The sequence below is a fragment of the Thermobia domestica genome, chromosome 8 (assembly GCF_964235325.1).
Source record: "Thermobia domestica chromosome 8, izTheDome1.hap1.1, whole genome shotgun sequence".
Classification (NCBI taxonomy): domain Eukaryota; kingdom Metazoa; phylum Arthropoda; class Insecta; order Zygentoma; family Lepismatidae; genus Thermobia; species Thermobia domestica.
The window spans coordinates 288,132,288-288,156,578 of NC_137461.1; the positions used below are offsets into that span (position 1 = coordinate 288,132,288).

At 38.1% G+C, this 24,291-nt stretch overlaps 1 protein-coding gene across 2 annotated transcripts in view; it reads left to right on the top strand.

Moving 5' to 3' along the window:
* LOC145693688 (4'-phosphopantetheine phosphatase) overlaps positions 1-24,291 on the top strand; it is a 106,594-nt gene that overhangs the window by 24,471 nt on the left and 57,832 nt on the right. For both annotated transcript variants that reach the window (XM_081769943.1, XM_081769944.1), the window contains exons 3-7: positions 5,913-6,112; positions 12,014-12,197; positions 12,540-12,632; positions 15,385-15,556; positions 19,211-19,317. In XM_081769943.1, coding sequence (XP_081626069.1) covers positions 5,913-6,112; positions 12,014-12,197; positions 12,540-12,632; positions 15,385-15,556; positions 19,211-19,317 — 756 coding nt within the window. The remainder of the gene's footprint in view (positions 1-5,912; positions 6,113-12,013; positions 12,198-12,539; positions 12,633-15,384; positions 15,557-19,210; positions 19,318-24,291) is intronic.

Here is a 24,291-nt window from a genome sequence, read left to right on the forward strand (position 1 = left end):
AAGCACCTTAAGTGAAATTTAGAAGAACTGGAAACCAGGATCTAACATGTACACGATTAGAATTGCAAGATTATGGCATGTGATAGTCAAAGCAGGGCCGGATTAAGGGAGGGACTTAGGGAGGCTACAGCACCGAGCCTCCAAGTTGACAGGGGCCTCCACTCAGATCAAAATCGGGGGGCGTGGTGGCTCAGTGGTAGAGCGTTCACCTCCGGTGCTTGGGGTCCCTGGTTCGATCCCAGCTTACGCCGTGTGGACTTTGTGGTGGACAAACACCGTGCTCGTGGGTTTTTTCGGGGTTCTCCCGTTTCCTCCCATTTTCTTCATTCCACCATTTCATTCATTTCTCATAATCACCGTCTCCTTTAGCCTAACCGGCATAACCGTGGGACATAAAACTCAAAGATTTCATTTCATTTAATTTCTGATCAAAATCTCAACTGGCTATCTACAAAGAATCATGAAAACACAGTCATCATTATAAAATAAAACATGACCAAAAATATGAATCATATTCTCTTGACTTTCCTACTGTACTTTCACTGAAATGTATTAGGTGAAGTCAGCAGGGGCCACATATTTTTCCTAGCTCCGGATCTCCAGAGGGGTTAATCCAATCCTGAGTCAAAGCAACGCTCTCGGAAATGTTACGATATAAATAGAGTACTGATACGTATGTCGTCGTCATCGAACTGTAAACATATGTGTAAAGATAATTATGCTTCCTCGATGTCAACGGACGTCATAAGCGCACTACAGCTTTTGAACGGAGACACATCTTAGTCATCCGTGAAGAAAAGTTTTGATTCCTCGACGTGGCTGTTTGTACGGAGCATAATGCCATGACGGTAATGCAAGTTTGAAAGCAGCGACTGACGAGAACAGGATAAGTCTCAAATTTAGCAGTGAACCATGTAATGTGAGAACACCAGCGGATAATATACACCTACATGGCATTGATGAACCATGCAGCATCTGGAGTTAATACTTGGAACATTGTAATAGGTGTAACCGATTAAGTCAGACCCGTATTTATATATTATGCACCCCTGTGCTGTAAATAATTTGTACCCCTCCCCCCGCACAAACTCATGTCTCAAACAAGGAAACAAGCCATGATTTTGCAAACATACCAGCTAAAGAATAACATGGGGCGTTTTAAAAATAATCGAAAACGACTAATATTAGAATTGAATTCATAGTTTTTGGGGTCGCTGAGATGAATAGTGACAGTTTAAATCGTATTCAACTTCAAAGGCTTCCTCCACTCCCCAGGAAGAGGGCGAGATTAAAAAAAAAAAAAAAAAAAATCGAAAACGACAGATATTAGTGTTGAATTCATAGTTTTCGAGGTGGCTGAGTTTAACGGTATCAGTTTTTATGATGTTCAAGTTCATCCTCACCCCTTGGAGTCGGGGTGTTAGAGGATGACTTTTTAAAAATAATCAGATACGCTAGCTAATTAGTAATTGCTGTAATTGTAGCGAATTAAACTTATTAACATATTTTCTCGCGCTTGCGCGGGACTCTGTGGGTTGCTAGTTTTAAATATATTATTTTGAATATTTAAAAAATCCAAAATTCTGCCGCCTTGTGCTGGAGCACAGAATAGCACATACCTAAATAGGGGTGTGGACTGTCTGCTAGCAAGCTTCCTGTGTGCGAACATTCGTTTCGGAGACCCCTTTATCTTGGACCATTGCCGCCTGAGGTTCAATTAACGCATAAGCACAGAGAGGCGTGCAAAATTGCAAAAGTCATATGTTTTCGAAGAAGCTCCACCTTTAATCTGGATTACGATGATGACCTTGTATTCATTATAGACTATATTGTGATAAGTGTCATCTACAAGGCTATTGTTTAGTGTCACACTGGACAAACGACAGACACCATTAGGTATCGGCTGCTACGAATTCGGATACTGTCAACAGCAACGAATTCGCAGGAAGTTATAGCGCCACAAGTCATATTGTTTCTTCAGCTTATTTCAAGAACTATATTCCAAGACAATACGCGACCACATTTTGCCAAAATTTGCTAAAACCTTCTTACCATTCCGTGACCTTTCCGTTCGCCAGACATGTTCAGGTCTGGCTCATCACTTTCTGTTATCGTGCTGCAATCAGAAACTGCAATTCTTTCGAATTCAGTTAGGAGCGGCCTGACAGGCGTAAACTCAAGGACACGTCCAAAACCTAACAAAAAATTGGCTACTTACCAAAGAATCCTCACTTTTTTTTGGTTAAGGTTTTGACGTTTCGGAATTCTCACCTGGTTCCTTCCTCAGTGGCAAGGTAAAAAGGATTAAAACGGAAAGGAGAAAAAAGGAGTAAAACCAGGAATACATACCACTATATAAAAGTAACGAACAAAAAAGATCCTTTGATTTGATACCACAGTGTATGGAGGCTCTTACTGCTTGCAGTCTGGTTGTATTAGTTCAACACTATAATGTTCACTCGTATCAATATTAGTAATATGGGGAATAAACTTGATGTAAGTAATCAGTTGTAGAGTATTCATCTCTGGTGCTTGGGGTTCCGGGTTCATACCCTGCTCCCGCCAAGTGAACTTTGTGGTGGACAAACACCATGTGCGTGGGTTTTCTCGGGGTTCTCCCGTTCCTCCCACTTCCTTCATTCCACCATTTCATTCATCTCTCATCATCACTGTCTCCTTTAGCCTAACCGGCATAACTGTGGGACGTAAAACTCAAAAATTTCATTTCAATCCATTTTGATGTAAGTAAGAATAAGTTTGATTGTTCCTTCATGGTGTTAAATTTTCACATATATCAAAATGAAAGTTTTTAATGTAAGGTCCTACGATTATGTCCATTAGGCTAAAGGAGACGGATGATTAAGGTAAGGGAACAATGATGGAAAAATTGGTGGAGTGAGAATGTGGGAGAAAACGGGAATTTCTCCCGAGGAAACCCACGGCACGATGTCCAGCACAAAGTTACTTGGGCGGGAATCAAACCAGGGATTTCATGCACCAGAAGTAAGTGTTCTACCACTGAGCCATCATGGCTCCCGTTCACAAATATCAATATGGTATTTGTATGTATATGTTGACTAGGGATGGCCAGACGGATCCGGATCCTATAAGATTCGAATCTTGGATCCGGATCCGGGATTTCGGATCTGGGATGCGGATCCGGATATCCGGTTCCTGGATCCAGATCCGAAATTTCGAAGTTCAGATCCGGACTCCTGTTTTTAATATTTTAGGCCTTAGATTCAGACCCAGACTTAAATATCCATATGTATGTATATATATATATATATATATATATATATATATAATTTACTAGGTGAATTTCATCTAACTCAGTGGGGAGACAATTCAATTTATATGACAAGAGGTTACATCAAAATCTCATTTTCACATTTTTCGGGGTTAGACCACTGTTGCACACACCCCATCATTTAGTCTTTAGTATATCTTCAATTGCACCACAAGTATGCCACTTGCATCTCAAGTCAGTAGTTGTATAGATCTACCTTTTGTTATATATTAATCGAGTTAGGATTAAAATTCAATTGTTTGTGAGACCTATGATAATATTTTCAGATTGAGTTATAACGTTGGAAAACTGCATAGTAATGCTGCATATTTTCTTTGTCCCACATTGTTGACCTTCTTTATTTAGGTATTATACAAATAAAATACTTACTATCAAACATTGTGTAATGCCCCAAGACTGGCGCAACTGTAACACATTGACTGTATATTTGTATATATTATATTTTTCCGTAACGCATCAAATTTTGAGTCGCCACCACATTTATCATAAAACGTGGAAAACATTGTTTTTAGTTCCAAGCTCTTTCAGACGACGATAAAGGAAACCATGAAGATTCTGTGATCACACTGCACGGTAGCGGTATAATAAAGAAAATCGTGACTCACTGGATTCTAAATTACAGCTATTTTATTGAATTAATTTAACTTCAAAGCAAATAGATATCAATGACAGTGATTTAAAGTAAACCGATTATATATTGTCTGCACATTACACATATACATGAAAGTGAAACAACTTCAATTGATATAGTGAATAATATACATAAATAAATTTACATACGTAAAGATATATGTGGATGTCTATCGTTTTACGTGTATCAAATCATATATTTTATTAACCCCTAGTTCTATCATGTAGGAAAATATCAATCTTAAAAAGGAATAGGTAAGGATTAGTTGACTAGACTGCATAATTATCAAATACGACCTAATATTCTGAGAATGGTTTTATTTCTAACACATGCATCAGTTGACAGTTACCCATTGTGAAGTACTCGTAGGTTAGCCTATATATCTTCCACTTCCGGCAAGGACTGACGATTCAGTAAAGGCATTTACATATCATAACTCTACTATTTATTAAAAATATATATCATTTAATTATTATAGTTCATAAGCTTATCTTCTTCAGATTGATAATATCTTTATTTCTTGTATCATACAAATAAAGCCTTTAACTATATGAAAATCAGTTTCGATTTGCTAAATATGATACCGTATTTAAATTCGTAACTTTGAAGTACTAGTTTGAATAGCTAAACCTTGATTATACTTCGTAGGGTTGTCTTTAATGCAGTACTCATTAAAATTATCGTGGACAGCTTTTCGATAAAATATTAAGTATTGATTTAATTAACGTATTTTACAGATGTTAATTATGCAAGTCCAAACCCAGTTTAATATCCTTTCGAAGTATTCCATCTAAAAAAGTTTGATAAACTACAAGAATTTTGATTTTATTTATATTCCTCAAATCATAATTCAAGTCAGCCTATGTTAAAGATGTGGAAGTATAGAAGAGAAAGGGCCTAAGCCTCAGAAAAGATTTTTTAACTACATATGTTTCTATTTATCAACATCGTTGTAAAACATTTCAATAACACTAATGTTTTAGATAATTAAAAACAAAATGTTTAGCTATTACCAGATTGTATCTTGAAGCTTCCTTCTAATATAATAATGGCTTTCTGAATTATTATTTTCAATCAACAAAACGATAACTTATTATCACCTTAATATTTTATCATTGTCACCATTTTCTGTCATCTTCTAATTATAAACAAACTTATTTTATAATTAAATTAATCTAAATTGTTTTCTTCTTCTTCGAAGGTAGAATAAAGAATTAAACTCCAGGTGCAGATCTAGAACACGCTTACCTTTCTATAAATTAACATAGCTTAAATCTTCATTAAAATAGAACAAACAAACAAACAAACATTAAACGAACTGTTAGCGATATTTGTAGAGCATAAGAATTGGTAAGATGGCATAACACACTAGTGAAGATACATTTTCGCTAAATGCTTCGTCAGATAATGTGGCGAAGAAGTAACAAGGAAAAAGAATAATAATAATAATAATAAAAGAAAAAGTTGCTGTGAAGCGTTAATGTGGGCTATTGAAATTCAGTGTCATGTAAAAGTGCTACCAAACTGAAAGAAAAGAGTTTTCTGCCTTAACCCGTTTTACGATCTTGGATTTTTAGTGTAAATTTTAGACTTTTAGTCTAGCAGCTACTGCATTATCACTATTTACCTTAGGATCATTTTTCGTACCTAATTCTTGTTAGACTAGAGCGTCCTTTCAAACGGTGCTATTCATATGTCCGTATCGTATACCAGAAAATGGAAATTCGAGGAAAATGGGGATTTTTAAAAAAAAAAAAAGTTTTGACCCCTCTAGACCGGCCCTGTGTGAACGTACAGATCCCAAAATCACGTACAAAATACTAAGAGGTGTACTGAACGCTTGTGCAAAAAATAAATCAGATAGCTTGAAAACTAAGAACGGGGAAAATATCATATCTGCTCCTCGCTATTGTTATTAATTTTATTATATATAGATATTATAGTTACAGGAATACGTTTCTTTCTTTGCAGGACCACCTTGTGTATGAACTTTCAGAAGGAGCGAGGCTTCACTTTATTAAATTCGAAACCAAATATATAGAAAGTTGTTTAGACTTTATTCAACAGAATTTAGTAGGATCACGTGACAATATGCTTGGCAAGAGCATTAAAGCTACCGGTGGAGGAGCTTATAAATACACGGAGTTAATCCAGGCAAAACTAGGATTATCGTATGTATAACTTTTATCATATTTTCTATAACATACAAATGAGTCTAGTATTTGATTGTGATTTTTATATGTGTGTATTTCTATTGTTTGTTTTGTGTAACTTATAGCAGTTTAATTATTATTATATCATTATTTTAAAACAAGAATTTTGCATGGAATGAATGATGTGGTAGGTTTCATGTCAGTGTTGTTGGTCAAGTCGTAGTGAAAGAAACCGGACTGTACAGAGTGTCCGAGAAGTCCCGTGCCCTTAGGTTTGAGCACCACAGAGAACATTGTCAATGTCATTTTAGCTGTGCTGTTCGTAACATTGCTGTTATGGTTACAGACACCACTGTCTGGTATGCCTGCCATCAAGGTCACGTGGAGCATCTCAGTTGTGAGGCCATGGCTGATAATGAGTGGTTGCAATTACGTAGTTGATGAACACACACCTTGCTGTCCCGGGTTTGATTCCCGGTGGGGTCACACGGTCAAAAATGTGTCCTGAGCTTTCCTTATAGCAGGCAAATGCCGGGATGGTGCCTAACATACAGGTCCCAGACCGCTTCCTTCCTTCCGTTTCCTCGAATAGTATGATCGTCGAGGGACGTAATCCCTCATACGTAACGGGCTAGCATAGTCATAGATGCCGAAAGCCCAGAAATCTTAATTCCTACATCTTAAATGAACACACATGGTGGTAGAATGTATATGGATGCACGAACAGCCACACATACTTTAAAAATAAATTTTAAAAAAAAAGTAATGACTGCGTTTAGAGATTGCTTTGGTAAGGACCTACGTCGTAAATCAGCCCTGCATGATTGTTAGAAACATATTTTTGCTTCAGGATACGTCAAAGATAAGCCGTATAGTGAACGCAAGAAGGAAACATGTGCTGCCGTCGCTCGGTCAGTTGCGAAGTCCCCAACTAAGTCGCTTTGCAAAAGAGCAGATGAACTGAATATACTGCGTTCAACAATGATCGCACATGAAAGCATTTAGACCGATTATTGAGAACGAATTGTCTGATAACGACGAACATCGTGTTGGAGCCCGCCGTGCTTAAGCAGTGTGTCTCGCTCACAAGTGTTATTTTCTTGTAATTGTCAATACATCCCAGTTCACACAGGAGGATGTGGTCTTCTGGTTGGAATGAAACCAGCCGTATGTTATGATATGGGCTGGAATGACATCACGATACTTGTTCGGACCCCTTTCTTCACGAATATGTGAGTAGATATTCTTATTTACACATGTTTAAACGTTGTTAATACTTCAACTGCAAGAGAAGGGAATCATGAATGGTATGTGAATACAGCAGGATGGCTTCCAGCCCATTTTGCTCTCAGATGTATGATTTCGTTAATGAAAAATTTCCAGGCCGCTGGATTGGGCATGCTTCTCCAACCTCTCCATCCCCATTGAAATGGTCCCCAGGAAGTGCGTACAGAAAATCATTGTGGGGAATAATAAAGTCACATGTCTCCCAGTTATCAGTACGGGACAGATGAACAATTGCGCGAAAGTGTGGGAGAAGCTTTTCGAATGAATACTCCTCAGATGTTCCGCAACAAGTCATGGAGACATATTCATTTGTGTATACAGTACAATGGTGCACATAGTGATTCGCTGGGTCCATAGTTCGTATATACTTAACTGTACTGAACTTTTAAGTACTTACCAACTGTACTTAACTCGTAAGTACTTACCGAGTGTACTTAACTGGTAAGTACTTACAACTGTATTTAACTCGTAAGTACTTAACGCAGTGTACTTAACTTGTAAGTACTTACCAACTGTACTTCACTCATTAGTACTTATCAACTATGCTTAACTTGTACGTAATTACCAACTGTACTTAACCCGTAAGTAATTAACTATAGTATGAACTAAATAAATAAATTAAAATTAAAAAGACATTTCTCTCAGTTATACTTAATTGTAAGATACGGGATTTCTCGAACACCCTGTAGATAAACGTCCCGTGTACCGTTCTGAGAAAAAAATCCTCTTTACAGATATTAAATATTAAAAGAGCGATACTCACCTAGCAATAATTTAGCAAAACTACGATAATACCTCTCTACTAATATCAATTCTTTTTGCTATGAACTCTATAGCGTCTAGAATAATACCGAGAAATAAGCGTACTGTAGTAATGTACGCATATATGCCTCCGTGATTTAACTTTTACTACGAAGCAAAACAGTATTTACATTACATGAACTGATCGATGCAGGAAAATCCTATCACTGACCTGGCGAAAACTAAAACTTCGCTTTAGGATTTAGATTTCTGGGCTTTCGACATCTACGGCCATTTAGCCCGTCACGTTTGAGGGATGACGTCCCTTTGCGAGCACACTATCCGGGGAAAGGAAAGAATTGGGGAAGGAAGGAAGCGACCCGGGACCTATAACTTAGGTACCACCCCGGCATTTGCCTGGTGGGAATGAGGAAAACGCAGGAAAACCTAATTCAGGGTGGCTGGCCTGAAGAAGCGTTTTGCACTTTTTCGACCGAGTGCTCCCACCGGAAATCAAAAAACTTGTCAAACTCTTCTTTTAATTCCATTTTTCATACACTTTCAATTTGATCGTATAATCTATGCAAATCTAAAGGGAAAATATTTAATTTTAATCTCGTGGGGCATGACGAATCAGTGGTAGAGCGCCTATCTATGGTTATAGGGTCCCTGGTTTGTTTTCTTGAAGTGCTTTCCTTTCTTTCTCCAAGCTCATTTCATCGCTTCTTCCATGGCCATTCCGTTTCAATGATCATCCTTCTCCATAAGCCTACAGCTTATAATTGTGGAATGGAAACACTGAAGACTTGAGTTCATTTTTTCTTTGGACTTCCTTTTTTTAAATATATTTATTTAAGAAAATCGTTCTAAGTTTTACTTAATTACTTGCAGTTATGCTCTAATTGTAACTAATATCATTGTTTTTTTATTAGGAACTGAACGCACTTTTATTTGATGCAACTTATATTTTCGTGTCATGTAATAAAAGTAAGTTCTGAACAATTTAATATGTACAGTGATAGCATGAAATCCGAACCTAATCCATTCGAGTTTCCAGACAATTTTTCCCCTTTAAAATACTAGAAACAATTAATCTGTTCATAGGTCCCATGAATTCGAATTTCCAGAAGATTTTAACAACAAACTAGCTAAACCTGCGCTCTTTATGATCGAGTTACTGAAAGGTGGTCTCTGACAGGTAGCTGCACATATTATAAACAAAACGAGAGGGAGGGTTGTTCGCCAATTACAGGAACATTCTTTCACGCTGTTGCTAGGCAATGAAGGTGACTCACCGAGCTGTTGCTGGTGGTTGAGACGACTTGTTAAGCCAGAGCTGCTGTCTCTGTTGTGGAGCCTCTGGCAATAGCGCCTCCAATACTCCACGTGCTCTACCCAACTGTCAGAAGCCACCTTTCCTTGCGTACACAGTACACAGCACGTCATTCAAATATGGGGGTGAATCTCCTCGTCTTTCCTCACAGCATCTGTACATATCCCTTTACAGACACAAGTGAAAAACATCTTGATAAAAATCAGCAAGGAGTATCATAAAAGGGAGATTTTTTTTCGATTATTTTTTCAGTATCTCGCATCGTTTGCAAGATTCGAACCTACTTCCGGTTGGAGTTTCTAATTCATGTATGATCAGTGTTTTCTTTCTTCTTGCATGCAGTATGTAATAAGCAAATACATTACACACACAGTTAATTATAATGTCAGTGATATATGGTGTTCATTGGCAAAACACTCCAAACAATAAAGATTCATGTTAGACTGGAGAAATGGTTATCCTTCGTTTTTCATTATCATTTGGCCAGGAAACAAACGCCGGAGAGGTATACTAACCCCGTATATAAATGTGTGGCGTTGAAATGCATAACTTGTAGGATATGATGCTTTACTAAAATTTCAGCACTTCCAGTGTACCCCTAAAAAGTGTAATAAAGATATAACATTTTAAAAATAATCAATAGAACCGAATAGTCTACACAAAATTTGCAATCAGTCAATGAAAACGGCATCTTTGTAGAGCCTGGTTCCCGAGAACTCAGTGTCGAAAAGATTGGTTATAAACATATAAACTTTCCTTGACCACAAACATATAAACGTAGCATTTTAATAAATAGATAATCTAGATTATAAGGGAAAATGTTAATAAATAATGGTAATATTTTTAAAAAATAAATATGAACTTTTTTAGTACCCATACCAAACACAGTAAGTTGTTATCTATCTATTAAAATGCTACAATAGCAATTAAAACCGCCTGAGCTCCAACCTATAACTTTAGCTTTCAAATCTTTCATTTACGGTTATGTGAGATTTCACGTTTAACAGAGACAAACATTTTAAGTATTTGTACTTTAAATAGTCTAAATTAGTTAACTATATCTTTTTCATAAAGTTTATGATATAAAATTATTGTTCAAAGCCTTTGTATTTTAATAATTCTTCTCTAAAATCAATGCATGTGAGTTGTACTTCCATCTTCCGAGTTTTTTTAAACTATGTTTATATGTTTGTGGCCAATCCTTTCGACAATGAGATCTCGGAAACTACAGGCTCTAGCAAGATGACGTTTTCACTGATCGATTGGAAATTTTGTGTAGATTGCCGTTCTAATTGAATATTTAAAAAAAACTTGGCCATTATTTCTTAATTACATTTTTTTAGGGTAAACTGGAAGCGTTGAAATTAAAAAAAAAACTAAAGCATATCCTATGCGTTATACATTCCAACACCACAATGTTGTATATTGGGGTTGTATATGTCTCAGGCGTTTGTTCCATTGGCAAATAATAGTGAAAAAGGGAAGGATAACCATTTCTCGAGTCTTAAGATAAATCTTTATTTTTTGAGTGTTTTGCCCAATGATCACCATATATAACTTCCATTATAATTAATTGTATATGTAATGTATTTGCTTATTACATACTGCATGCAAGAAGAAAAAAAAAACATTGCTTATGCATGAATTAGAAACTCCAACCGGAAATAGGCTCAAATCTTGCAAACGGAGCGAGATATTGAGAAAAAATAATCGAAAAAATCTCCCGTTTATGATACTCCTTTGCGATTTTTTTTTTTTTTTTTTAATCAAGACGTCTTTCACTTGTGTATGTAAAGGGACATGTACATATGTGGTGAGGAATGAGAAGGAGATTTATGCTCATATGCGAATGATGCGCTGTGTAGAGAACGCAGGTTCAGCTAGTTACGTAATTAATAGAACACAAAACATGCCTAAAATTAGCAGTGAAAATCCCACGAGTTGCTTTCAGTACAGCTTTCGGCAGCGAACTGCATAATAAAGCATATGGGTGGCCCGAGCACAGGGAAACAGACGAACAAGGTGATGAGGATTCGAATTCTGGAACAAAATTTACCCGAATTTTTCACTTCTGACCAGAGGATATACACGTATTTATTAAAACTAAAGTACAGTGTAACGTAAGTTGTCGAAACCGTTACACTGTACTTTAGTTTTAATAAGTAAGTGTATATATTGTGGTCAGAAGTGTTAATTATTCCTTTAGTAAGTTCCAGAGTCTGATGAATAGAGCCGAATTTTTCATTTGGATTCCAATTTCTTCGAATTTTGGAGCGTTCGGACTCCGGAAGCAGTACTATACTTACTTTTTTTCTTTCTTTCATTTTTATGAGGGCAGTAGGTAGAAAAACATCTGAATAAACGGACAGTTGTGTGCATAACAAACCTAACAAAAAGTGACCGTATACTTCATCGTTTACGATAATCATTTGCTAAAGCTTTTACGTAAGTAGTTTTAAGAATTTAGTGAATTTTCCGTTGTATGTTCTGTGCTTGTACGTTATTTAATGTCAGAGAAAGACTGACTGTGTGCTCTTTAAGGGAAATGTTGATTGCAGGGTTGACAAAGAAGATGAGATGGGCTGCCTCATAAAAGGTTGTAATTTTCTATTGAAGAATTTGATAGACGAAGTATTTGTGTACCAGCGTCACGGAAATCCTGAATACCGCTTCCAGAATGTTGACCCAAACATCTTTCCATATCTTCTAGTCAACATTGGGTCAGGGGTCAGCATTATGAAGGTAAATTATTTCATTGATCGGAGGACATTAAAAAAATAAAATAAGAAAGGCGCATTAATAATAAAAATAAGAATATATTTGTCCTTAATAATGCGCACTAAAGGTAGGTTCATTAATGGCGCAAATACTATTGTTACTAGTAGTATCCAGTCATAAGGTAGTAATTGCCAGATTTTGTTACTTTCCCGAAACATTAATGAACACTTGACTGGTTTAGAACGTTGTTAGTAGTTTCTGTTGAGAAGATTTAAAGTAATTTGATAGTGGTAGGTTCTTGATGCAATAGACTTTGTGCAAGATTTTTACGTTGCAGGTTAATCCTGTTTATTTTCTATTCTGTAGGTAGAATCTGAAAATAAATATGAAAGAATAGGAGGTACAGCGACCGGCGGCGGAACATTTTGGGGACTTGGATCCTTGTTAACCAAAGCAAAGGTAAGAAATTTGGAGCAGTAAGGCTTTAATGTTTGTGTCTGTAAATTTGTATAGTTTGCTTAGCACAACATTAAAGTGTCTGATTCTTTTGTTATTGAAGTACAGGGTATGTCAGGGAAGTATCGTAATGGTTTGTTCCGAAGTCGGAATGCGCGCACAGACCAGTCGCGGTGACAGTACATGATACGGGGAGATGGCAGGGAAGCGAGGTAACCGCCGGCAGTAGGTTCCGAGTTGAGTTGAGTTGATTTTGAGTTTAACGTCCCTTTCAGCAGCGGGGCCATATGAGACTGGACCTACTGATTAACGTGTGGAATCCGAACCACATGAGTTCCCACCTGGAATCGAACTACGGTCTCCACGCCAAAGGCGCGTACGCTAACCGCTTAGCCACGAAGGAGCTCCAGTAGGTTCCGAGACGCTGGAGTGAGCAGAGCGTAGTTGTAGCAAGTGTGTGTGTCTGCCGTCGTCGAAACCTCGGGAAAGTGAAATGAAGTGACTTGTGGAACAGCGGTATGCGATCAAGTTCTGTGACAAACTGAACAAAACCGCTACAGAAAGGCGTATTATGATATGTGAGGCTTATCAGGACCATGCCATGTCACGCATAAAGGTGTTCGCGTGGCACAAAATGTTAAAAGATGTCCGTGAAGCGGTTGAAGATGATGAACGCGCTGGACATCCCTCAACGAGCCGAAATGAAGACATTGTGGCGAAAGTGCGGAAACAGTTGAAGCCCTTGATTACCGACGCAGTAAATTTGAACATGGTTGTGTACAAGATAATCACTGAAACGTTGAACATGAGAAAACTGTACGCGAAATTTGTACTCAAAGTGTTGAATGAAGATCAGAAGACACGGCGTGTGGCTGTTGCTGCAGAAATCATTGCACGTTTGGAAGAGGATGCAAATTGTTTTAGACAATGTTATCACTGGTGACGAAACGTGGATCTTCGAGTGTGGCCCGGAAACAAGGCGACAGAGAGTGGCGTGGCACACGAAGCAATCTCCCAAACCGAATAATGCTCGCATGAGCAAGTCGCGCATCAAATCCATGCTCATTGTGGATGCTTGACTTGTGCTCGTTGTGGATTTGTGCTCGACGTGAAAGGAGTAGTGCACAGGGATTTTTTACATACCGGACAGATCGTCACTGGTACATTTTACGCAGCAGTGCTCCACCGTTTGAAGGATCGTATTCGCCGACTGCGACCAGAGATCGCCAATCAGTGGACATTCCATCATGACAATGCGCCCAGTCACACCTCGCTAGTTGTCGCCGAAGTGTTTGCCAGAAAGAACGTGGCAACGCTACCGCAGCCACCTTACAGTCCCGACCTGGCCCCGTGTGACATCTTTGTTTCCTCGCGTCAAGGGAGCCTGAAAGGAGGGCGTTTCGACACGATTGACGCGGTGCAAGCAGCTTCGACGAGGTGCTGAGTTCAAGAGAACCTATGAAAGTTTGAAAAAGCGCTGGCAGCGGTGATTGGTGCGCAAGAAATAAGTTTCATATGAAACCAGTCTCGATACTTTCCGAACACACTCTGTACGCTATTAACAGTTAATTTTTGTCATTCAGGTACACTCGTAAATCCATAAAGAAATGTATGCTTATGATTTTCACTTTCTTAGCCTTTGTTTTTCAATAAAATATGTAATAATGTAAAAGATAAACATCCATTTCCATAAGCAAGTTATGGCACCATTTCACCGTTCGTTTCAAACTAACAGGTAAAGGTACAATTTCAGTAGAGCCCTTGCTACAAGTCCAATGGTTAACGACCGCGTGGAACCACGTTTGAGAGGGAGAGCATTGACGCTGGTTCGAATTTCACTGTTTGACATAACCTGGATGTTGTATAAGGATCTAAAGTAAATGAGCCAGAACCGGAGGCGTGGCCCTATAATCCTCTCTAGTGTTGAACTTCCTTGGAGACGAGATAATGTGATGGAAAATGCGTGTATTGGATAACCTTCCATGGAACGATAGACGTAGGTTACGCATATATTCGCTAGATGGATTATGAAATTGTGCCAAAAAATATAAGGCACATTATATTAGGGTGATCCTTATTTTTTGGCATTCGAGTTTTCTTCTAAGTCATCCCCTAAAATGGTTCCGTATCAGACCAAAGTAATCCATGAGAAAAATCAGCGTCATTGAATAATATTAAATGATGACCCAAGGAACCTCACGTTTTGAGTGCATTTACAATATACAATATGAGGCAAAGGTATCTCGTACGCGTGGAAAATAATTGTAAGTTAATAAATAGATATTATGAATGTAATATGTATTAAAAGTTTGGAGATAGGTTGGAAATGATATCAAATATGGGTTTGTAGTCCAAAACAATCCGAAAACGATATGTCACATGACCATCTTCTTATTACCAATTCTAGACCATCAAGATGGGAGCCATGATGGTAGTATACAGTATTAGATACGGTTCTACCTCCATTACTCCTATCTAAGAAATAGTGTCACTCTCGCTAGCCGTTCCAAACCTACAAGGTCCCTTTTACCTCATATTACATACTACAAGTGCATTCAGAACTTGTGATTGCTTGGGGCACTATTTAACATCCAGTTGAGCTAATTTTTTCTCTGATGGGTTACTATGGTCTAATATAAAACCATTTTAGGGGATGAGATTCAGAAACACTCAGAAGTCAAAAAAATAAGAATCGCCCTAATATATATATGTCAGATATCAAGCGAACGCTCATTAATTTGTTTTTGTTGCCTAGGGTTTTGATGAGCTTCTAGATCTGGCAGAAAAGGGTGATCACCGTCATGTTGACATGCTTGTAAAGGATATTTATGGTGGAGATTACAAAAATCTTGGTCTTCCTGGAGATCTGATTGCGTCGTCGTTTGGCAAAGCAATGCATGCAACGAAGGACAGAAACTTCAATGCAGGTTGGTGCTTTTATTTTATTATCTGAAACACTCTCTCATATAACACAATATAGAATTGATGTTGATCACAGTTCTTATGTGTAGATATTTCTACATAGTTAGTACTTTGAAAGACAGCGACAGTATTAGCAGAATTAGTCATGTTACTAACAGCAGAGAGATATTAACATGTATACTCATTTCCAAAATGATTGTTTCATATCTATAATTTGATAATGATTTTGCAGGGTACTTTTAATACTGATGCTATGTATATAATCGGGAAATATATATTTGTGGTAAATTTCGTAGGAAAAGAATTATAAATACTAAAATTAGAATAAGTAAAACAAAATGTTAAATGGACAAGAAAGTTTTATTTTCGTTTTATTGTTCTTAACTATTGCTCTTTTGACATGAAATTTGCCACATACATGTCTTTGCCGATTATACACATACTAACATTATAAGGAATACCTGGCGAATTCGTTACCAAATTATATTCGTACAACAACATATTTATAGACATGCGACAATAATTTTGGACATGAGTGTACATTAATTTTTAGAACCAGATGGTTTCAGTAAGGTCATTTACCTATTTAGGAAGCATTGATGTCATTTCAAAATTCCTTAAACGTTATAATGAGTTCGCAAATGAAAAAATCAACAAGCATTCGTCAATAAATAAACGTGTTACCTTTGTCTTGTATGTTTTCTTTGTAGACGATGTTTTGCCCATTTGATATTATGTGAACATTTTTCAAGCAAAATTAGTTTGATAAGTATTTCAACTAAGAGAAATAGGATGTTCAATTTTTTTTTTCGGAGTACATTTTTTAAATATTTTTGATATGAAAGGTTTTATATATATATATATAACGTTCATTCACTGATCCTAATTTTACCATGTTACGGACTGTGCAAGGTATATCAATAAAATAAGAACCTATGTGAAAATTATGAACTAGGTGACTAATTTGGTGTCCTTGGAAACGAAACTGAACTATACTGGAACGATGGAGCTATGAGTTGAGTAATACCAACTGAAGACCAGTTGCAATCGTTAAGTCAGAAATGTAGCAGCATGCTTCGTAGGATGTGCTTCAGTGATTTCTGCTAGTGGTGGACCATTGTGATATACAAGTAATTTTGTTTTATGAGATGAAGCTAGAATATAATGTCGTAAGAAATTATTGTAATATGATGGTAAAAGCATAATGCACAGACTGAGCTTCAAAACACAGATCGTCATTGGTTTCAAACGTTTCGTGCCTGAGTCTAGTCTGTGCAAGCTGAGAGAAGCAAAGACCGCACGTCAATTGCCAATAGCGGTGCTTTACATACACGTACGGCCGTTCATAAATTTGCCTAAGTTCTCAGTATTTCCATTTCAACCGTTCATGATCATGTATACCAAATTAGGAGCACACAGGAGGAAAAAAAAAGTACCACAAGAACTCAATGACCATTGCAAAGAGCAGCAGGTGGGCATTTGTAATTACCTTTTGGTTAGTCACCAAGTATGCTTTTACTGAGTTGTATTGTGTGATGGGTAGTGGATATTATATGACAATTGTAAGCGAAATGAACAATAATTAAAAACTCTTTACCTGGAAAAAATCCAGAATCCAAACTGGCCCTACAGTTTTGTTGTTAGTGTTGTGGACAGCACTGTTTGTCGTTCATTATGATTTCCTACTTCTAGTGAAATTGTTTCCACTTTCAGATACTTTGCAAAAATGGATGAAATGCACCTGCACTTGTCTGAAAAGTATCCGTCTTTAGATAAAAGGAAGAGTCCGTAGATCTTGCAAGATAGTCCTAAACTAAATGTGGCGAAAACTATGAAACAGAAATTAAATAATTGAAATTTGAAGTACTCCCGCGTCTCCCACGTTGTGATTTAGCAGCAACAGACTACCATATATATTTTCTCATTTACGTTATTTCTTGAAAGACAGGGTGTTCAGAAACAAAAATGATGTTGGAAACGAAACTAATACATGGTTCTTCGTAGTCAAAATTGAGACCCGTATAAACCGTCGTCTGGGAACTGTTGGGTGAAATAAAAACTCAATAGTAGCGTCCGTAACGAAAATAGCCATTTTTCCGTACAACGTGTTAGTTTCAAAGGCTCGCGTCAAGTGAGTACGGTACGTGCTTTTCTTATCTGTAGTGCGTGTAATTTGGGGTGGACAGCGTGGTGTCTGTGAGTTTTCTTGGGGTTCTCCCTTTTCCTCCCACATTCTCCTTCCACCAATTGCTCCATCATCATTCACTTGCCTTAATCATCCGCCTCCCTTAGCCTAAGGGGCCGCGGTGGCTCAGTGGTAGAGCGTTCACCTCTGGTGCTTGGGGTCCCGGGTTCGATCCCAGCCCCCGCCAAGTGAACTTTGGGGTGGACAAACACCGCGTGCATGGGTTTTCTCGGGGTTCTCCCGTTTCCTCCCACTTTCTTCATTCCACCATTTCATTCATTACTCATCATCACTGTCTCCTTTAGCCTAACCGGCATAACCGTGGGACGTAAAACTTAAAAGATTTCATTTCATTTCATTTCCTAAAGGGTATAATCTTGGGAAGTTAAACTGAAAGAAATAAAACAGCTCCATTGGATTCAATGCCCTCAATTTATTTATTTATTTTTTTATAAAAAGCGCAATGAGAAATGTATCCGAGCACTTTTTACCAGTGGTACTAGCGTTAATTTTTGGCTTCCCTTCGTGTTCTTTTGGATTTAAAATAGATTTTGTATCATGTTGTAGAGAGAGGAGTTTCTTACGAAAAGTTTACGTGAGTAATAGAGGACGTTTCAAAAATAATTTAGAAGTTCAATACAGAGAAGAGGTTAAATTATTGAAAAAGATTCAATAACGGCAATGAATGGTATAACATACATGAATAGAAAGACCGCGATGGCCCAGTGGTAGAGCGTTCACCATTCGCACCAAGTGGTCTTTGTGGGGACAAACATAGTGTGCGTGGGTTTTTGCAGGATACTCCCGTTTCCTCCCACTTTCTCTATCCACCAATGCATCCATCATTATTAGGGAGCATTGCAGCTCAGTGGTAGAGCGTTCTCCTCTGGTGCATGGGGTCCTTGGTTCGATCCCAGCTCACGCCAAGTGGACTGCGTGGTGGAGAAACCATGTGCGTAGGTTTTCGTAGGGCTCTCCCGTTTTCTCCCTATTTTTTCATTTCACCATTTCATTCATTTCTTATCATCACCGTCTCCTTTAGCCTAGCCGGCACAACCGTAGGACATAAAACTGAAAGATTTCATTTCATTTTTTTCATACATACATAGCCCTGAAAAGATGGGTAAAGCGTAAGTATTCAGATGATATACAATACCTATCCACTAACTATTCTTGCAGTTGTCGAAGGACATCCTTAATATTCCGACATAATATATCGACAGGAATGTTTGCGATACCCTTATGGATCTTTTCTTTCTTCTTCAGTTGTCATGAACTGTGAGGAAACCATACAAGTTATTTCTGCACCTCAAACCCTACGTAATTTCATCTGAGATTCTACGCTCTGAAAAATAAATAAATAAATAATAATAATAATATTGAGTCATGTTAGGGATAAGTACATATGAAACTTGTAATAAATTGTCTTTAGTACTATTATAGGAGCCTAATTACTTTATTTTTTCTTTTTTAGCTGCTCAGTTTTCTGAAGCCGACATCGCTCGAAGTCTGTTATTCACCATTAGCAATGACATTGGCCAAATCGCGTGTTTGTATGCCATGATGCATGGACTAAAGAAGGTAAGTAAGGTTATGTTCACTTTTCTTCTATTGACATTTAGTGAATGAAGTTCAGTCAGGATTTTCATTAACTACCAGAGAAATCTTAAGAACAAATGTAAGTGGAAACTTAAAAAAAACTATTAAAAAAAATGTTCGACTATTACTTGCACATTCAAAGCAGTAATTGTATTCAGGAGAAGAAAAATTCCTTCAGAAGTCACTTACTTCTATCATGCACTAAATACATGCATTTTTTTCTTTTTTAATGATAATTTTACTGAAATGCCGTGGTTTTTTAAAGGTAATTTTCACTGGAGCAACAATAAGCGACATTAGCAAGCTTTTGATGTGTTACTTCAAACCATTTCGGGGACCGTGGTGGCTCAGTGGTTGAGCGTTCACCTCTGGTGCATGGAGTCCTGGGTTCGATCCCAGCTCGCGCCAAGCGGGTTGTGGTGGACAAACACCGTGTGCGTGGGTTTTCTCGGGGTTCTCCGTTTCGTGCCACTTTCTTCATTCCACCATTTCGTTCCTTTCTCATTATCACCGTGTTTTTTAGGCTAATTGGCATAATTCTGGGACGTAAAACTTAAAGATTTCTTTTTTCAAACTTCCATAAAAAATAAAGATCGAATGGGACTTATTCGTCTAATAATCCATACGCTTTGTTTTGTGTCTGGTGGAAATCGGTGTCCTATCAACTATCGGTAAACTTATTTCCAGTAAAACACACCGTGCAGTTTCGAAATATATACGTATTTATACTACGTTCCATTTAAAACCAGCTCCGAACTACAAACATTTTTCAGTTTTGTTTGAAATGTTCGTGACTTTCAGACATTCTTAGGACACAGTCAGAAATTATAAATATCAATCTATTTACAGGATGCAATTGCTGAATATCACTTGCACTTCTGAGCTGTCGACTCTCCGCTGGAAGATAAGAATGCGAGAAAGAAAAATGAATCACGTAACCATCCGCTGTGTATTTTTAAAATTTTTTTAATGAACAAACAAATTTTTGAATATTCTATTTGAGTTGAGTTTCTATCCTGTCTTTACTCATTAAAATAATAATAATAAATGTAGACAGAGGCATGGGATGCAGTAATTTCAAAATTTGTATAGCATATGCATAACAATAAAACTATCAATATAAGTTGGCAACCTCCCACCAATGAACGAAAGTATACGCGAATTAACCTCGCCATATTGCAACCCGCATTTCCATTATTTGGCGTGTAATCTTAGGTTTTGACAAAGTGTCACCAACTCTGCTCTATCGTGGTAAGTCCGTTCCTTTCACTTCCCCGATGTTCTTATTTTTTCTTCCTCCGTGACCTAACGAAGTCGGAAACTCGGAAGTTCAAGTGGTATTCAAAAATTGGATTAACCTGTAAGTAGAAAGTATGTCATTTGTTTGATAGCTGTGCCAGTCTTATATCTATCCTTGTAGTAAACGAATGTAAGAGAATGCTTAGGAGAAGGGGCAGAGCAGAAGACGACTCTGCTCTCTATCTCAGATATCTGTACCCCAGTCCGATTTTAAATTGAACGCAGTATATACAGTATATTTCGAAACTTTTCGTTCGTGGTTATAAATGTATCAGAAGACAGTATAGAATGTAATCCGAAAGTGCAGCACAGGAAGACTTGAACCCTCAGGGAAGAGGATGTCTGTACCGCAGAACTTCATAGGTGCATAGTAACGGTGTGTTGAGAAAATCCACCGACACGGAAAACTTGTGCAAAACTGGGTTGAAAGCTGGAAAGAAGCAGTTACGTTAATCGAGAGGAGAACCAGTTCTTGAAAGAAAAGTGATTGTGACAACTGCAGGCAATAGCAGCAATGTTGAGAGTCTGATCAGGCAAAAAGTATACAGACATTCACGGAATTCGTTCGGAGGAACCCTCCAGAACATAAAGCACGAGTACCTGAAGCTGGAAAAGATGTATTAAGTGGGCTTCCAGAGGCCAAGCAGCATAGAGACAACAGTGTGAACATGAACACAGACATTCTACAGCGCCACTACTAAGACCCCATAGGCCTTATGTCCAAGCTTGTGACTGGTGACAGAACATGATTTTCACTATAATGTGGCGTTGACGAAAGCCCAATCCATGTAATCGCCGAAGAAGTTCCGGACAACGGTCTAAACTCGTAAGTATTACTGTCTTTTGGAACACTGAGAGTATCATCTTCAGCGACTCCTCTATTCCGAACGCAGCGATAGCGAATTTCTCAGCGATTCAGCAAACCGAATTTCCATTACTAGCACATCATATATGGTGACTTTCCACTAATTGTGTAGCGTTATTAAAAAAAAAAAAAAAATAAATAAAAAAAATTAAAAAAAGCGTCACACGTCTCATAGTCATCGGGGATCAAACACTGCCGTTTCCCAGATGGGGTTCTAAGTGCTGCCTTTCTCACCATAGTGCTTGACTTAATCCCGCAAGACTTCGAGACTTTGAAGAAACTCTTTGAGCGGGTATCATTTTGCCTACTTCGAAGATTTGCCAGTAGCTGCACAAGAGTGAATTCGTTGCTTTCCAAAGAACTGGTTCTAGGATTTAGGAATTAGATTTCTGGGCTTTTGGAATCTATGTCCATGTTGGCCCGTCACGTTTGAGGGATGGCGTCCCTCTGCGATCACACTATCCGGAGAAGGAGAAGGTAGAAGGGATTGGGAAAGGAAGGAAGCGGCATGGAACTTATATGTTAGGTACCATCCTGGCATTTGCCTGGAGTGAATGAGGAAAATCTAGGAAAACCTCCCTCAGGATAACTGGCCTGAAAAAAGCTTTTACACTTTTTCCACCGAGTGTCCCCACTGGGAATCGAACCCGGGATCGCTCGCAACAACTTGTTCTAGGCCTTTATAGGCTGCTATACTAGTGACGTAAATGTAGTCATTTGAAGGGAGGTCATACTGAGAAAGTGGATTATTTGCTGATTTCTAACTCATTTTTGTATGTTAAAAAAAAAAAAAAAAATCAGTATGAGTCAATGTGATATCTGTCTGATAAAGGCAGTGATAAATAACCGAAACTGCAACCAATGTATTCTTATTTATTGAACTTGAACAAACTGAATGTTGTTGAAATAAGACGCTTGTATCGTGCAACACAACATTTTTTTACATGCTGTGCTGTTCTATACCGTATTTTGTTGAAAGACATTTGCTGCATGCTACATGTTATCGAAATGTTGCCTCAGTGAAAAATAATTTGCGTCAGTCGGCTCGAATAGTGCGTACGTGTTTCCTTTCAATGAACGGGAAATGTTTCTTTCACTGTCACTTAAATTTTATTTTCCTATAACTAGTCAAAGTGTTTGGCTTTTGAATTTCATTGAAAGGATAGACATTTCTTCAGTTGGCTGTGTAATATGAGAGTTTGTATCTATTGAACATTTAACAGCATGGAATTTATTTGCACGTTTACATTTTGGGGCTTGCTTTTCTCTTTGCCTAACGGTGTTATGCAATGCTCATGTATGTAATGCTCGAAGAATATATAAGTTGATTCATCATTGTGTTTATTCTAATAAAGCTATTTGAAACCAACTGAACTAGATTGGCGTGAGTTTAAGAGATATCTAGCCTGGAAAACTGTACTTCATGCAGAGGGGGGCATGGTGGTTCAGTAGTAGAGTAATTACCTGTAGTACGTGGGGTCCCTGGTCCAATCCCTGGCGGGGCCGCGGTGGCTCAGTGGTAGAGCGTTCACCTCTGGTACATTGAGTCCTTAGTTCGAACCCAGCTCGCGCCAAGTGAGCTTTGTGATGGACAAACACTGTGTGCGTGGGTTTTCTCGACGTTTTTCCGTTTCCTCCCACTTTCTTCATTCATTCACATCTTCACCGCCTCCTTTAGCCTAGCCGGCGTAATCGTGAGTCGTAAAACTTAAAGATTTAATTTCATTTTATTTTCGATCCCCGCTCAAGTAAGTTTGTGGTAGACAACTTCGTGTCCATGAGTTTTCTCGGGGTACCCCCGTTTCCTCCCACTTTTTTATTTCACCAGGTCTTCCATCATTTTTCATTTGCTTTAATCATCGTCTCCTTTAGCCTAACTGGTATAATTGTGGGACATTAATGAAAAATTTCATTTTTTCACGTCATGCGGGAGAGATATCTCTTGTATGAGTGCTCCAGAGAGAGTGTCTGCTGAAGAACTTATCTAAATATTCCTGAACTATCATCATGTTCACGTCCATATTTCTCTATTTCACTGTGATGCTTTCTAAATGCATAAGTTCCTTTCGTTCCTTTTAAAATCTTAAATTAGTTGAAAATAAGCTGGGCCGCGGTGACTCAACGGTAGGGCGTTCACCTCTGGTGCATGGGGGTCCTTGGTTCGATCCCAGTTTGCGCCAAGTAAACTTTGTGGTGGACAAACACCGTGTGCGTTTTTTTTTGGGGGGGGTATTCTCCGATTTCCTCCCAACTTTCTTCATTCCACCATTTCATTCATTCTCATCATCAGCGTCTCCTTTTGCGTAGCCGGCATAATCGTAGGACGTAAAACTTAAAAGATTTCATTTCATTTTAAAAATAAGCTGAAATGTCTTACTGTAAAACAAGTAGAAACTTCGATTGTACTCTTTTTACACGCGTGAGCATGATGGCTCGGTGGTAGAGCGCTCACCTCCAGTGCTAGGGATCCCTGCTTCGATTCAATCCATGCGAGTTTGTAGTATCCATTGGTTTTTATCGTTCTCCTGTCTCCTTCCGTATTCTTATTCCACCAATTATTTCACAGCCTACACGTGGGGCATACAATTAGAAGGCTCTATTCGAGGGTTTTCTCGGAGTTTTCGGTTTCCTCCCACTTCCTTCATTCCACCATTGCAGTCATTTCTCATCACCACCGTCTCTTTTAACCTAGCCGGCATTACCATGGAATGTAAAACAAATACTTCATTTTAACTAGTAGGCTCATTTCATTTCATTTTCTTTTTTTTTTTTTTTTTTTTTTAATATATATA